At 41.1% G+C, this 16,173-nt stretch overlaps 1 protein-coding gene across 5 annotated transcripts in view; it reads left to right on the forward strand.

Moving 5' to 3' along the window:
- LOC104130143 (lysine-specific demethylase 2B) overlaps positions 1-16,173 on the forward strand; it is an 86,482-nt gene that overhangs the window by 20,162 nt on the left and 50,147 nt on the right. For 3 of the 5 annotated variants that reach the window (XM_035898557.1, XM_035898558.1, XM_035898556.1), the window contains exons 4-5: positions 2,592-2,707; positions 8,980-9,106. In XM_035898557.1, coding sequence (XP_035754450.1) covers positions 2,592-2,707; positions 8,980-9,106 — 243 coding nt within the window. Of the gene's footprint in view, positions 1-2,591; positions 2,708-7,089; positions 7,144-8,979; positions 9,107-9,898; positions 9,965-16,173 lie in introns of those variants that run through there. The other 2 variants (XM_035898559.1, XM_035898560.1) reach the window with 2 other exon arrangements.

Consider the following 16,173-nt stretch of genomic DNA (forward strand, 5'->3'; position numbering starts at 1 on the left):
CAAGGAGCTATTCCATACCATAGACCGTCGTGCGCGGGGGGGGGGAGTTTGTTAGTCGGTTGGTTGCAGGGAGAGTGATTGCTGCTCAGGGACTGATGGCGGCTCGGGGAGTGATCGCGGCTCAGGACGGGCTGGGCATCGGTTGGTGGGTGGTGAGCAATTGCATTGTGCATCATTAGTTTTGTATATTCTGTTACCATTCTTATTATTACTATTATTATTTTCTCTTATTAAACTGTCTTTGTCTCAGCCCACAGCTCTAACCTTTTTTCTCCTTCCCCATTCTCTCCCCCATCCCACTGAGGGAGGGGGGGAGTGAGCAAGTGGCTGCGTGGTGCTTCGTTGCCAGCCGCATTAAGCCATGACACATTGTATTTAGAATGATGTTGATCATTCCATTAAAACAACTTGTTGTATCCACCAGCTCCACTATGTTTGTATGTTGACTGATCTGTGCTGAGAGAACTGCAGTGGCAGGTAGTTGTGGGGACTCTCTGATGTTCTGCAGATAACTGTCTGTTTCTTGACCTGTCTTCTGCCACTACTCAGTTGTATGGCCATGGACAAAGTCATTTCAGTTTTTCAAGCTTTGTTTTGTTCATCTCTAAAACTGACAAGGTGAATTGTCACTCAGATTGACCCTGTGTTTCAGTACCTATCCAATTAAGTTGGCTTTGGGGCCCCAGCAACAGACTTGCTTCAGCATGTGGTTTCCATTCTTTCTCCCAACCCCCTCACATAAATCTTTGATTACCTAGTGGAAGCAGTGGCCTCAACTTCCTTGACCTTGGATCTTCTTTACTTCCCAAAGACCAGGATCAAGAAGATTGCTCTTTTTCCCATAGTTTGCTCTTAGTACAGACTGATGTATTTGACGTGAGATGGTGAACTACTTCAGATGTGAAGAGTTTTTAGAGTTTTGATGTATGTAGTTGACACATGACCCTTACATGAAAAAATAAAAATCCTCTCTAGTTGGTTTTTCTTGATTTGGAAGTAATAAACAGGCTGGATCATTGTGAGCAACTCTAACTGAAATTATACTAACTGGAGCAAGAAAGATGCAGTAATACCAAGAGCTGCCAGAGCCATAAGCCACCTGCTTTTTTATATGCATCACATTTATCATATGGAATCAAACCTGTAAATTGACTGAGCACTGGAACAGGTTGCCCAGAGGGGTTGTGGAGTCTTCGTCCTAGGAGATATTGAAAAGCCATCTGGACATACTTCTGGGCAGGTGGCTCTAGGTGGTCCAGTTCAAGCAGGGGAGTTGGACCTCCAGAGGCCCCTTCTAACCTCAACCATTCTGTGATTCTGAAATTCAGAAAAATGTATCCAGAGTGATGAGCTTGTGTTTCCAGGGTGAAAATTCTAATGCTGATTTCTTTTTCTTCCTGCCTCTCCCCTACCAATATGCCCTTAAATGAAAGCCCCAGCTCTGCCATCTGCTGTGGCTCAAGGACTTCTCAGATACAGCTTTGAGGGCTTTACGGTCTAAAGATTGTTGCGGAGGAGAGCTTTCGTGGCTGCTAGCTGGAGAACCCTTTAGGCTGAATGGCATTTTCCTGCTCCCTCGCTGATCTTGAAGTGAAGGAAAGCTGCCACAGCTTTAATGGAAAGTACTGCACAGTTAGGAGGAAATTGACTGCCCCCTATGTTGCTTTGCTGTCTGCTGGTTTATGAATTGCAATGCTTTTCATTAAAAAAGAAGAAAAAAAAAAAAAGTGTCGAGTCTCTGTGGGTCCCAGATCATTAGCAGGATCAATTCCTTTTTCACTACAGAGATCAGAGGCTACAGTCTTGCATAGCCAGGCCTTCAGCTGCTGACATACCAAGCAAACAATGAGAAGCAGAGGAGCTGGTGTGTGGCTGCTTGAATTGCCATGCCTGGATTTTTTGTTGAGAGAAGATTCTTTCCTTGCTTTGGAGCCTGTGAAATTAATTCAGTCCTTTGCAGGTTTGGGTCAGAACAGCCTCATCAGCTTCAGTAGTAGAAATGTTAAATCCCTTAACTTGGGACTTGCAGTGAAAAAGATATTTCGGTTGCTTCAGGAAGCTGAAAGCAGGATACGAAACTTAACCTCTGAAGGAGGACTGGTAATAATTTGAAATTGTCAACATCTGAAGATGCGTGCTCTGGTGCTGGTGTGAAAGAAGTTTGATGTGGACTCAGTCCAGTTCCACAGCCCTAGCCCACCACCACTGCTAACATGATTTGCAACCCTACTGGATGGTGCCAGTAGATACATCTGAGGGCCAAGTGTACTGAATAGAGTGAATTTACTTCTTAGTCATGGATGTGGTTGAGTCACAAGCTTGTGTGTTCTCAGTAAACACTGTAACTGTTCTGTGAATAAATAGAAGAACCCAATTTACAGAGGGTTGTAAGACTGTACATCATAAGATGCCATTCTTCTGCTGTGACTAGTCTGAAAGTGTGGCTACGAGCATACCATTTAACCTTTCGCTGTTTTAACCTCTCATCCCCTGCAGAATGGGGTTCATGGGGTTGTTAAAATTGGATTATAAATTGCTCTGTAATACTACATAGCATGAGGCATTCTCAGTTCTTTGCTTTCCCTCTCTAGGGTGGATACATGCGGTTTATACTCCAGTAGATTCTCTGGTGTTTGGTGGAAATATCCTGCATAGCTTTAATGTTCCCATGCAGCTTCGCATCTATGAAATTGAGGACAGAACAAGGGTAAGGATACTTGATTCTCTTTTTAACTGAACAGTTCTTTGTGACTATGATCTGTCATAGTCTCTCTCTCGTATTCCCTTCTGACAAACAAGAAGTGGTGGGAGCTCCGTGTCAGAGTCGTTGAAACAAGAGGTAAACGTGAAGTAATGAGACTTTCAAATGTTGGCTATTTTTAGTGGGATTTACTCATCTGTTTTTCCCTACTTCCCACAGACGTGTCCCTTCTGTGTCTTTTGTCTGCCTGTTAAACTTTCATAAACACCTTCCCTTTTGCACAAACACATATTGCGCTTTACAGACCTTTGTACCAGTACTTCTGGTAACCCCCTGCTTATCATCTCTCTGTGCACACCTGGAATGGATACCCGAGCCTGGAGAACTAACAGGACTAGGATGGTTCTGCTCTCCACAGCTGAATTGACAAAGCTACACCAAAGTTGCGTATGAAACGACACCTTCTATACTTTGCAGGATTTTCTTCTACAATGACTCGATACTATGCAGGAATTTCTTGGAACAAGGGGAGTCTGGGGTGTGACATTAATGTGAACATTGTGATGTTCATCTGGCTGTAGCATCTACCTGGCGGAAATAGTATTACATCTTGGAGGAGGTTACTGTGCAGCCTCATTGTTGGGAGTGAAAATTTTATCCTTGATTAATAAACGGGACACCTAGCATGCAAAAATGGAACAGTGGTATGAGCAAATTCAGATGGGGACTTTTTGTGACTGACTGTTTTGGAGGCATTGCATTGAGACAGTGCTGGTAAACCACTGGCACAGGTGCCAGCTGTGGCGTTAATGGAGATTTGGGCTGGCAAAATGGCAGGAAGTTGCAATTCTTCTTTACTAAAAAGTCTTAAAATGGTGTGTCTTGGACATCAGTACAGATCACTGTTGTTCATGTCTCCAAGAGGGTGCAATTCAGGCTCCAGGTGGGCTTTTTCCTCAAATCATTCTCTTTGCAGTGAAAGTGCATAGGCCTGAAGCAAATATGTATTGTTTTGAAACGTATCTTTGACTCAGTGAGAGGAAAGGCGTCCTCCCTGCTGCCTCTCTCTGCCAGTGTTGTGTTATGGACTGCTCCCTTACTTCACAGGGGGTACAAGGCCTTCACATTGCAAAACAGTGGTGGGAGTAGTTGGTTTCCTAGAGTCGCTTTGATGAAGAGAAGGAATATTAAGGAGAAAAATGAATTCTTAGTGTAAGAGACGAAGACAAAATCTCAAATTCAGGGGAATTAGAATAGAGGGAATGTAGCAGAGAGCAGAACTGGAGCTAGAGACCAGAGTGGAGTTCATCCTAGCTTTGAATAGGTGTCCCAAAGCAAGAATTTCAAGTGTCTTAAGAAAGAGTAAAGGGACTTGGACAGCAAAAAGTTATGATGGCAGAAGCAGGAAGGGGCTCATTATGGCTAGACAGAGGTGCTAGGCACAGGAAGGTTTTCAGAGTGCTGTAAATAAGAACTAGCAGTAGATGCTGGATATATATATGCTGCAGGTGCTCAAGGGGAGGGTGTGTTGTTGCTGGGAAAGATGCTAGCACAGGTGACTTGTGTGGAGAACAGAGAAGTGAGGACTGGGAGGAAGGTTCGATGCCAGAAACAAGTTATTTCCATCTGTGTCTATGGGGAAGATGGGAAGGAAACGCTCTTTCATGAAGCAGTAGAAGACCTGACATTTTGTTCTGACAGGACTTGAGCAACCCAAGATTACACACCTTGGGTTGTAACTGCTCGGTAGTGTTTCATGTCAGGTCCTTCTCCTCCAGAAGCTGGGTGCAGCTTTGATCTCCTAAGCTTTTATACCAGGAGACAGATTTCCCCATAACAGTCAAGTATTTTGGTAACTTTTAGGAACTTACCAGCCAGTTACACTGAAATGCCTTTGAAAAGTCGCTAGCACCTTGATCCTATAGGAAGGTTCTGCGAGTTGGATTATCTGCCTCTTTGAAAATGTCCTGTCAGAGTTTTTTGGAAAGGGATATCGCAACACTTGGAAGTCCCAAATCAGACCTTTATGCCTGTCAGTTTTGGTTTAGATTTTCTTCAAAGTCTGTGTAGTTCTTCTTTTCCTTTGAAAAATGCTTAAGTGCTTTAAAAAAAGACTAATGAAAGCTAACAGCCCAGAGTTTCCTTGACTTCACAGAAACAATTTCAGTGCTTGTATGTTGCTGTGTGCTAGAAATGTGTTGTGCACAGCCTGTACCTGTGTTCACAAAACTTGTGCTCGTAGGCAGCCGTATAATAACAAAGCTGTGTGAACAGTCAAAGAATAGCAAGAATTTCTAGACAGAAGCAAAATGTAAGCCGTGCAACTAAGGCATACAGAAGTTTGATAAAAGGCAGGAAAATCAATACTGTTATTTAGAAATAATAACACCCACACCCACCCTAGCCCTAAAAATACCATGCAGGAATCTTGAAGGGGTAAATATTTTCAAAATAGGATTCTAGTGTGTACTACTTTATTTGCTTTGCCAACCAAATTTTTTAATTTCTGTGTTCAAATAATTCTATTCATACACTGGCTAGTACAGCAGACTCAGTGCAGTATGTAGTTCACACAAATTTGCCAGTGTGAACATACTGCAAATGAGTTTTCTCATCAGTATTGTTCTTTCCATTGTGTGTAGCACAGAAGTAAAATACACAATGTGATTGACGAATTTGCCACACTCAAATCAAAGTGTAATACAGGTGTGTTTTCCCTCTTCATTTTGCACAGAGCAATTTTGTGGAGGTTTCACTGTGTTTAAACCTGCTATATAATGCTTAATCATCTTTGCTGATATTCAGAGTCATTTTTATGCTAGGTGTAGTTGTTATTGTTTTAGCAGCTAAGACAAGAATAAATATGTGGTTGAAATGGTAGTGCTGATTTACAGCCTGATAAAATTGCCTAGTTTATATACTTGTCATGCTTATTCTAGCTTAATTTCTCATATCCCTGGGAGACTTTTTAAGAGGGTTATAGCCATTTAAAAATAGTTTTAAGGAGTAATAAAAAACATGTCTATTGTTGGAAACAGCTCCTAATGTGCAATTGAGGTAAACAAATACTCTCCAGCCTTACAGTTTGTAGAGACTCTCATTTTGCAGTCTGGCTTTCTTAGAGGCCAATTAACAGCTAGTCAAATAGGCCAAGCTGTTTAGCTCTCTGCTAGACCAGCTTGAATAACTGCAAAGCAGGCTGCTGTGCAGAGATTCATCATCTTGGCATAGGGCTGTTACAGCTCTGTTGTACTGAAGAGGAAGAACGTGTCAAACTTACTCCCAACTCATCTAAATTTAACTGTGTTAAGATATTGGAACATGGATAGGGACAAAAGCACTCAAAATACCTACGTAAGGTGGTCACTCACAGATGATGGTGTTTCCTACTGATTTTGTTTTCTGGAACGTAAGGTAACGTTTAAAGTGGATAGACTAATTACTTTGTAAATAACCATAAATTGTTTTTCATTTTTGTGATTATATTGATTAAACACAAGTGGAGTTTGTAATTATTTTAATGGACATTGTGGAAGAGACTAATACTTTCTTAAGGAAAACGTGTCTTACTTGTTTAGGGTTTTTTGTTTTGTTTTTGGAGAGGGATATAAGTCTCTCAAATAATTTCACTTTGAACTAAAGAAATGGATCATATTCCAGAGAGGATTTTTCTTGCTGTACAGGAATAATTAAAAAATTTATTCAGTGGATTGTAAATTATTAATCACAGAAGTTAGAGCTGGAAATGCCTATTAGATGATCTAGTGTATTTCCCTGCTGGTGGGGGATTTAGTCCTCTGGCAGTGTCTGTATCAGATATTACACTTTAAATTCATCACAGAACATTTTTAATTTCTTTCTTTCTTTCTCTTATTTTTCCCCTCCTCCCCATAAGAGTTCATTTGACCGTAAGTGTACAATGGAAAATGTATAGACATGCACATAATGCAGTTCACATCCATTATAATGGATAAATGTCCAAGGATATCATAAAGAATGTACTCCTCTGTACTTCTCCATAAGGCAAAGTTTAGAAAATTTTTAAAGCACTGTTAGTCTTGCTTTACTGGCAAAAGGCACTGTAGATCTTTGCACAGTATCTCTTGCTACATATGGTAGCTCTTAACTTCTGAAGGTTTGTAAAAGCAGAGCCTTCTTGGGCAAATAGTGAATTACAGAGGCATGGAGGGATTTGCTGTGGGTTGGAACAGTGATAGTGAGGCAATTAGGAACTCAAATTGAATATTAAAGATTGATATACATAATGGGAGCACTGCATGCATTACTGCCTTGTCTTTCACATTGAATTAACATTGGTAACAACTAAATTTGGTGACGCTCAGAATCTGTCAACAAATGTTGAGCAATGATGTCTTTAATATTCCCAGGCATGTGGCTGAAAACCTTTTGAAGGCTGAGGGGTGGAAGGCGGCTTCCTGTTTGTAAGTCAATTCTTTGCAAATTTTGTTTCCTGCAGTGCTCTCTTGGAAAAATTTGAGTTCCTTTATTAGCATATATTTTAGCATGGCTAATTTCCCCTGTGTTCTGTAATCGTGATAAGTGACTCGATCTCTTCTTTATGACAAATAACTAAACCAAAGGAAAAATATTCTCCAATGCAAAAAGACCCTGGGGTTAAATGTTCTCACATTTAGGGGGATGTTGGTTGGCTTTTGCCTTCCCCCCACCCTCCCCTTTCTTTTTTTTTAGTACATGTGCTTTGTAGCAGACAATACAGGGAAATACATGAAAAGGTGCAGCGTCGCTGGATGCATAACCCATAGCAACGTGCAGTCCAGATTTGCCAGCTACATTTGGGTTGAATTTAAGAGGTCTTAACTTTTGGGAATTGCCATGGAGTATTTAAATCCTACGCTGTGATACATTTAGTGGGACAATACAGTATGTTTCCCTTCATTACATTTTGTTTTACTGCTAAAAGTGTTTGCATTTCATGTGCCCTGGGAACAGAAGCAAGTTCTTTGACTGTCCACCTTGGGGACAGTTTTCAAATATGGGCATTCTAGTAAGTGTGCTCAATTCTTATATCGCCATGCAGATGTTTCAACACTGCCTGCTTTGCAGAGCTGAATCTGAGTTTCCAGGTGCTGGATTAGTGGTTCTGTTTAGACTTCACTGTTTTTTGGGTGAGCTGGGGTGGGGTGATGTTTTGGCTTTGTTTTTTATAAAGGGCTTTCTAAGATAATGCTCCTTTCTGGTGCAGTCCAGCTTTTCATTAAAGGTGGGTGGATACTTCTTGGCTAGGTGAGCAGTTAATATGCGTAGAATATTTTTAAAGCAGTCCCTATAATCCCAGTTGCAATGCATGCATGCAAGCCTGCGAAATGCAAATTTCTGTGCCACCAGGAGAAAGAAGTGTACAGTGTAAGTACAAGTGCATGCAAGATGCATGGCATCCATTTTTAACAAATCACAATAAATATACATATGTTCTTGCATTTTAGGAGCTTCCCAGATTCTTTTTTGGTACAGTGACCTCCCATAGACAGAAAACTATGTTGGAGAGGAAGGAAAACCACTCTTGTTTTCTTTTGAATTTGAAATAATCTCACAAATACATAGTGTTGGAGAATAAGCTTTTTGTGTGAGAACAACAGGTCTGAGATGTAAGAAAAAGTGCACAGCTTGACAGGATCTTTTGTCAAAATCCTGCTTTTCTGTTCTGTTTATGGCAAAAACTAACTTGTTACCAAAATATTATGTGTAAACCACATAAGGGATTTTTACCTTTAACGTGTAGTTATCAATAATCAAGAATTTGTGTGATCATTGTCGTGAAGACTGTAATTGACAAAGATTTATTTCCTGCTTGACTCATTTTAGGTAATGCTGCCATTTTGGTAAAAATCGTGTGATAGTGTTTAGGAAATTAAAAAAAAACACCTTTATTTTAACTTGAATTTTAGTGACTAACATCTGTATGTGACCACCCTATGTTTATACAGTAGGTAAATAATACTGTAGGGGCCATCCATCAGTTTCATGATTTCACAAGAACACAAACCCTTTCCTCTCCCACCACCCCAAGAGGATACAAATTAGTGAACCAAGAAATGATGCTATCATGGCAGGCAGGCAGGCAGTTTCCTCATTTGGTATGCCGAAGGCATACATCTCACTCGGCTCCCACCCTCTCTCCCCTCCCCCTCCCGCATACTGTTTGTGCTCTTGATAACATGATGAGAATGATGACTGGCCCTTGTGCTGCAAACTTCTCTCCCTTCCCCATGGACTGACTGTCTCGATCTTGCTTTCAGGTGCATGCCAAATTCCGTTATCCTTTCTACTATGAAATGTGCTGGTATGTTCTGGAGAGATATGTGTCCTGTGTGACCCAGCGCTGCCACCTCAGCAAAGAGTACCAGAAAGAATCAATGTTAATTGGTGAGTGAATCCTCTGAGTGCGTATTCAGAACCGATGCTACCACCTTAGGCTAGTTACTGCTTTGGTTTCTGCAAAGCAGATTATAAATTGAATTGAGAACTGTAGAAATTCTAATGAACTATTTCTTTATTTTGGGGTGGGGAAGGTTTTGACTCTTAAGTATTTTCATGAAGTACCAAACCTACTTTGAATTATATTTATTGAACATTCCCTTAGGAAATGGATCCCAGAAAAAATGATTTTCGGATGCGTTTGTTCCTTGGTTTCAGTAACGCCTGCGTTGAGATGATCTGCCAAACAGTTGAGGATTTACTGCCATGTTTGGCACAGTACCTTAGTAGCCAGAAATGTGTGTGTTGCAAATGTGCTCTGGTAGGATGGATATTTAGTCCTTTTATAGAGCATCTCCTCTACAGAATGTGTTATGGTCACTAAACCTGGCTTCTTTCTCTTTTCTTTTCTTTAATTTCTACTTTAGTTCTCTGTATTTGGTGACTGACTACTAGTTCTGCAGAATAACAAAACCAAGAAAACACCTACACAAATCTACGTGATCTATAACCTAAGTACAGGGAAGTCAAAGAAACCTTTACAACAATAGCTGAAAATGGACCATAGCAGAGACGAATAGATGTGCCTGAAGCAGGAAGGCATTACCTTGGCACTGATGCAAGCTTTACATCAATGTGTGACAATTCCAGTTGTTGCTGTGCTGAACTGCCCTCTTTTTCCTCCCTTTAATGGAACAAGATGGTGGACCATATTGCCTCACTGCTTTTAAGCACAGAAGGGGTGAAAGTAGCGCAAGCACCAGCTAAATCTTAACTGATACATGTGAAGTGTGGAGGAGAACTAAAGTACGTGCCTTCTGCTCCTTGAGATACCATTTGGAGTGAACCTGGCATGGTTGGAACTGCCTCAGGTTCTGGACAGAGGAGGGAAATTATCACTTACTAGCATAATTCTTAGTAGAAGGGATTTAAGAAAGTATAGGCAGGCATCACTCTCCAGTGAGTTTTACTGACCAAGAATAGGAGCTAATAGTCTGTGTAGATAGACAAGGAAATTTTCTTGGAATCCCTAGGAATTTGGGTGCTTCACATTTTGTGTCTCTTCTTTGCTCTGTGAGACCCTGATCAGAAGGGTTAGTTAAGCAGGAACTCTTGTGTGGAGGAATTTTTCTTTTAATGCAGGATCATCCTAGAGGAAAGGATGAATTAGCCCCTTGGTTCAGTTCTTCAAAAAGCAATGACAAAACTCTGACAACTGCATTCCCTGGAAAATAAGGAACAACCTCCTGTTGTCTAAACCACTGTCATGGAAGGACGTTCGTCCTGCAGGCAGGGTGGGGGTGCCACATCGCTGAGGTGTAATTTCAAAACGAATTAGATGTGGGGAGTGGATGGTTCAGGATATTGAGATGGGACCTTTTTCAGCTAAATCACCAGTGTGAATTCCAGCCCAGCTCAGTAATTACCAATAATGGTTTGGTGATCCCCACAAAATGCACCTCAGTCCAGTTACTAGCTGAGAGATACTCAAATCATGCAAAAACTCACTGGTAACCATAGATGTTTAGTGTCTAGAGGGAAAAGGATTATTTTGCATGACCAAAGAGCGCCAAGTGCAAAGGCATCAGGAAAAGGAGCCTGGCTATTTGAAAAATGGTTTGGTGGCAGCATTGTTTGGGCCTTGCTGTCTCCTGTGGTTGCTTCAGTTGTTGGCCTACTGGGAAGTGAATATTAAACTGTTTTGCTGTTGTTTGGGCATAGTCCGATGGTAATTCCAAGCTACTGTGAGAAACATGCTGCTCTCACAAGACTATTCTGTTTAGTGAACTCTAGAGATTGTGCAGCTGTCCTCTGAGCTGAATCAGTTCAGTGGTCTGACTGAAAAGTAACCCTACCAAAAAATGAATATATTTGCTTTCAGTGGGATTGATGAGCTGATCTGACTTGCAGCCCTACTGTGTGGCTGCGGGTGCTGAGTTGAGGTAGGTGCTGGGGGTGTCTGGCTGGGCAGATCTTGAGCTGTTGTTACTGTCTTGAATGGATCAGTACTTTCAGCTTAGCGAAGTGGTATCTACTGACAGCATGTAGTTCATCCACCTGCCTGCTATCTCTTGACTTCAGAGTATTAGCATGCTGATAAAATCTCTGACATTGACATCCAGGGCCTTTCTCTCCAGGAGAGACAGATGTATACTTTTCTTTTGTCAGAAATTTCCTTTTTATTTCTTGGCAGAATCTTAACCTTAAAATAATTATTTAACTGGGGATTGTGGTTCAAAAGCCCAAATCTACTGTATCTGCTGGATCTTTCACTTTGGCATTTGTCAAATTCAATGGAGTAAAGGTGCACTGTTTACCTTCACAAATCTGCGCTGCTTTGTTCTGTGTGAGTAATACTGTTTCAAATACTTGCTTGTTTTTTCTTTTAACTGGTCTCAGCGTCCAGCGTTTTGACTCAGATAAATCTCTATGAACTGTAATCCTTGAATTTTTTGTTCTGTGGTGTTTATATCTTAATGTCATTCAGCTGCTGTGGGATAGGAGATCCAAATGAGGTCAGTGTTCCAAACCCCCACTGCTTTGTTTTTAAGCTTTTCTTCGGAAGTGCTAAGGTCCTTAAATTGTCTCTTCCTTAGAGACTTCTGTATCTGCAAGCGATTTCTTGATTTCCTATGAGAGAGTATCCCTTGAGAAAGAATTTCCTATTATTCTCCTTGAAGAGTAATGAAACAAAGTACTTAACTGCTCTGCAGACCCCTCAATAGATTTAATTGTCTTCTGTCCTCCTTGGTTTACAAAAAAATTCTTCACATCCTTGTATTCATTTCCAGAAATTTCTCTTGAATAATCTTAATGTTTCTCCTGTATTTTTTTTTAAATAATTTCCTTGACATGATTTGTTCTAAACGTCTACTTTCTACCTTTCCTTTTGGATGGTAGAACTTGCTATTTTTCACCCTAGAGTTGTCCTGCTTTGTTTTCTTATATATCTTCTGATACAGTGGTCTCACTGGATCTCAGAAGCTAAGAAGGAACAGTTGATTATTAGTTGAGGAGGACACCCACCAGAGAGAGCACAGGATGCTGCCCATGGTCTCTGGGATTCACAAGGTGGTAGTTTTCATAGAATTGGTAAAGAACCTATTCTGCATGAAAAAAGGAGATTACTGTGGTGATAGAGAACATCTCTGGAGAACACAGAAAACTGAGTTCATCAGCAATTGTGTTTTAAGGTTATCTTTAGACTTTTCATACTATGTTTTCATTATATAATATTTATTTGCTTTGACATCGAGATTGCTAAATTCAGAGTGACATTGCCTACTCATGAAAATGTATTACTGTGATTGTGTTGCGATACCTCTGTCCCGATAGTTGTATGCTAATACAGCAACTTATATTGTTCTTTGTATTTCTGTTTTCTAAATGTCTCAACCCACAAAACTTTAGACAGGAAAAAAAAAACCACACCTCAGTGTTCCCACTCCCTAACTAAAAATGTTTGCCCTTCTAAATGAGTTGGAAGATGATGACTGTGGCTTCCTTTCCCATTCTTCTGGCCCAGAATGAGTTTTCAGGCAGTTGCCTCCTGGTTAGTGTGCGAGACTGTTCTTTTTTCAGATCTCTTCTTCAGAAGGGCAAACACTCAGGGGAACGATGACATGACAGCAATCACAGGCTGCTGTAAAAGCACGCAATTTCTTCCTCTCTCTTTTTTTCTTTTCCTTGTCCCTCTCAACGGTGACATTTGTCCTGCCAGTTGAAATTAGAAAGGGATCCTATTTGGGTTTCCTACTAGATTTGAACATGCACTGTTTCAGGATGGATATGTCTTCATTATTTTTACTCTTACAATGGATGAGTCTGTACTGGATATTTTCAACCACAATTGACCTTCAGTGAGATATGGATCTTGAGGGTGAGCTGACAAAGAGTAATTGGGCGAAGATACTGGGCTATCAAAAATGCACTTTCTCTGTAGCCTGGAGCTTTTAAGATTCCCATTGCTAAAATTTTAACAGGATGGCTCTAACTGTATGTTAAGCCTGATGGATGAAGAAAATATGCCCTATGGCATGGTGAAGGAGCCATGTCTTTTTTTTTTTCCTCCCTCTTCTCAGGGGGTAGAATAGATTTGGTTATGACAGACAGGTACTGGACTATATTGAGTGATTTCTATGTGGGGTGTTCCATGCAGTGATACATTTCCAGTATGCTCAGGTTTTCTTCTGCTAATGAAAATGCCATTGCTGTCTTCAGCAGATCAAGGGCAACTGCTGCTCCCAAGTCACAGTGTCAGGGTTTGGAGCTGGGAATGGCAAGGTAGATATTACACACTGGACTGTTCTAAAGAGTTTAGAAAGATTTAATAATTATACCTCACTCCCCTCCCTTTCTTTTATGTTCTGTAGTACAGCAAGTTGCTTTTCAGCAAGGAAAGAAACTGTGTATAATTATCCTTCTTGTACAAGTGGATAACTGTCAGGAGTTAAGTGATTTGCCCAGAATCGCAGGGAAGTGAACTGCTATAGAAAAAAAAGTTATTTCTAGCTCTCTGTTATGTGGTCAAGCCTGTGCTGCTCCTCCTCTTCACTGAGTTATATCACTGACTGGTTTGTATAAGCTGGTTTTATTTGCTTTGAGATGGAGAGGGGTGAAGGTCTTTTTGCACTGAGTCATTTGGGAGCCCAGACTGGCTAACCACTCTGAAACTGGAGTTCTAACCTGGTATTGGCTCAGAAGAAGACACAGTTGCACTTAGTAGGAACTCTTTTCCATGAAGAGACTTTATAAACCAAAAACCTCCAAGTCAGTGGAACCCTGGTAATACAGCACTTAAAATGCACTTCTTGACCAAGTAAATCCTGATTATGCTTATGTAGGGCCTCAGCTCACACCATAGCAACTCTGTCAGCTACTGTTTTCATTAAAATGAATAAATAAAAATCATGGCATGTTGCATTACAACAAAACACTTAAAACACAAAATTGAACTCCCTCACATTGAAGTTATCCTTTCATTATTAATTCCCTTGGTGGTTTTTTTTTTTAATTGGCAACAGGAGCATACAGTTGTTGTCCTTTGAAAGCAGTCTGCTCTTAATCTGATGGTGCAACAGTACTGTAATCCCCTAGCGCTCCAGAACAGACTGATACACTTCAGGTTAATAGCAAGTGCTGTCCCCAAAGGTAGAGTTAGGCAAGGTATCATGTAACTGCCAGGCTCGCAGAGAACAGCCCACAGAGCACTTGTTTGGTGATGGTTCATTTTGAGGTTAGATTTAGATTATTTGTTGTCTGTCCATACCCAGGTGTAGCTAGGACAGCAGGACCTGTCTTGTGCAGACAGCCAGTGGCGAGGAAGTGGTGGCAGCTGGCAGAACAGAATCACTGGCCCTCCCTCCCTGTGTGCTTGCTTCTGAGGGGAATAGGTTCCCAGTATGCTGTGGTGGTCCATTCCTTTCTTGCCTTTTGTTTGCCTAGGTTAGAGCAAGAGATAAGAAGTGGAGATCTCTCTTGAAGCCTGTTTTCTCCTAGCACCAGAGCATTACTTGGAGTCGATTATTCACACTTCCATAACATGATCTCCCTCTCTTTCTTTAGGCCTTATCTACACTCGCGATTTTCCCCCGTTACAGCCATTAGTTCCTGTTCAGCAGAGCCACAGCATAGGAAGACAGAAACATAATTTTCTTTGTGTCGATTTATACCAATTTCTGTTAATGAGACTGTACTGGTAGCATTAGAGATGTATATCTGCTTTCACCTTCTTCTGTTTTATCACTGCTGTCTCCTCCCATCTAGACTGGGCTTTTGTGCTTCAGTCAATTGTAAAATAGCTCCCCAAGGCAGTGTGCCTTAGAGAAGGGGCTTCGGCCCTGGATCCAAGAGCCTGGATTCTGATTCCTGGGTTTGCCCTAGATTTGATGTCTGACAATGAGCAAATCGTGCTTTCTCCCAAGCATCTGTTTCCTCAGCTGTAAAATGGGAGAATGACATAAGCTGATTATATAGCCCTTTGAGGTGGGCGAGTGTGCTAGCTACTGTGGACAAAGGAAAAAACAGTGTTAAATAAAAGCTGGATAACCTCGTGTTTTTTAAATGTTCTGGTTAAGATATTTTCTAATCCTCTTTATTTTTCTAAGAGAAACATGGGGGTGTATTAGCACAGACCAGCGAGGAGGAGCTGCTTTGGAGTGTTGCATGCCACCACCTCAGCACACAAAATAAACTGTGCTGTACTTCATGGTGAAGCTTTTTTGGAGGGATGCAGGGAGGAAGTGAGCCTGCCCTGTGGATGCAGCTGGATTTGGCTGTGTCCAGCCCTGCTGGTAGCTGGTATTTTTTGTGACTGCCATTTTTTCACAGGGATTTCAGCTTAAATGTGTATTTCAGGAGCAATTTTATGGCCATTTTGGTTCTGAGGAAAAATGCAAACGTGACTGAAGGAGTAGACTGGACAGAGATGCTTGATTTTTGCAGACGCTGTAGTAACAGGACATTTGCCCTGAGAAGTATAAAGTGGCCAACTTGTATCTTTTGGGCACTAATGCACAGAGGTGCACCTGGCCTTACAGAGTTTTTATTTGAAACTGCAAAGCGAAGCAGCTAGGCTAGCTGCCCTGGGACAGCCACTCTGCCACTGCCTGTTGCATCTTTGTTACCCAGCTGACAAGTAACACATATATATTGCGAGAAGATTGTACAGAAACAAGGAGCTTCTCTGCGATAAGGCTGTATTTGTCAGCTTGGAATTGGGCTTCAGTGTTTGTTTTGAATCTCACTGTTAAACAACCGGATGCTGAGCTTTTTCTTTAATGTCCATTAATCCTTCCTTAAGCATGATTCACATTGTTCTAATCCAAAGCGACTGCATTGCAAAGCATGAAAGCTGTGAAAGGAACTTTTCATTAATTGTTCACTCACTTTTTCTGTATGACTTCTGTTTCCTTTGCAGAGTGTTTTTGTTTGCAGCTTGATCTTGTACCCATTTCAGCTGCTATTAAAATTCACATTGACTTAACTGGGTGTTGCCAGTGTTAATTTCCACAGAA

The sequence above is a fragment of the Egretta garzetta genome, unplaced genomic scaffold, assembly GCF_000687185.1.
Source record: "Egretta garzetta isolate BGI_Z169 unplaced genomic scaffold, ASM68718v1 scaffold447, whole genome shotgun sequence".
In the NCBI taxonomy this organism is placed as follows: Eukaryota; Metazoa; Chordata; class Aves; order Pelecaniformes; family Ardeidae; genus Egretta; species Egretta garzetta.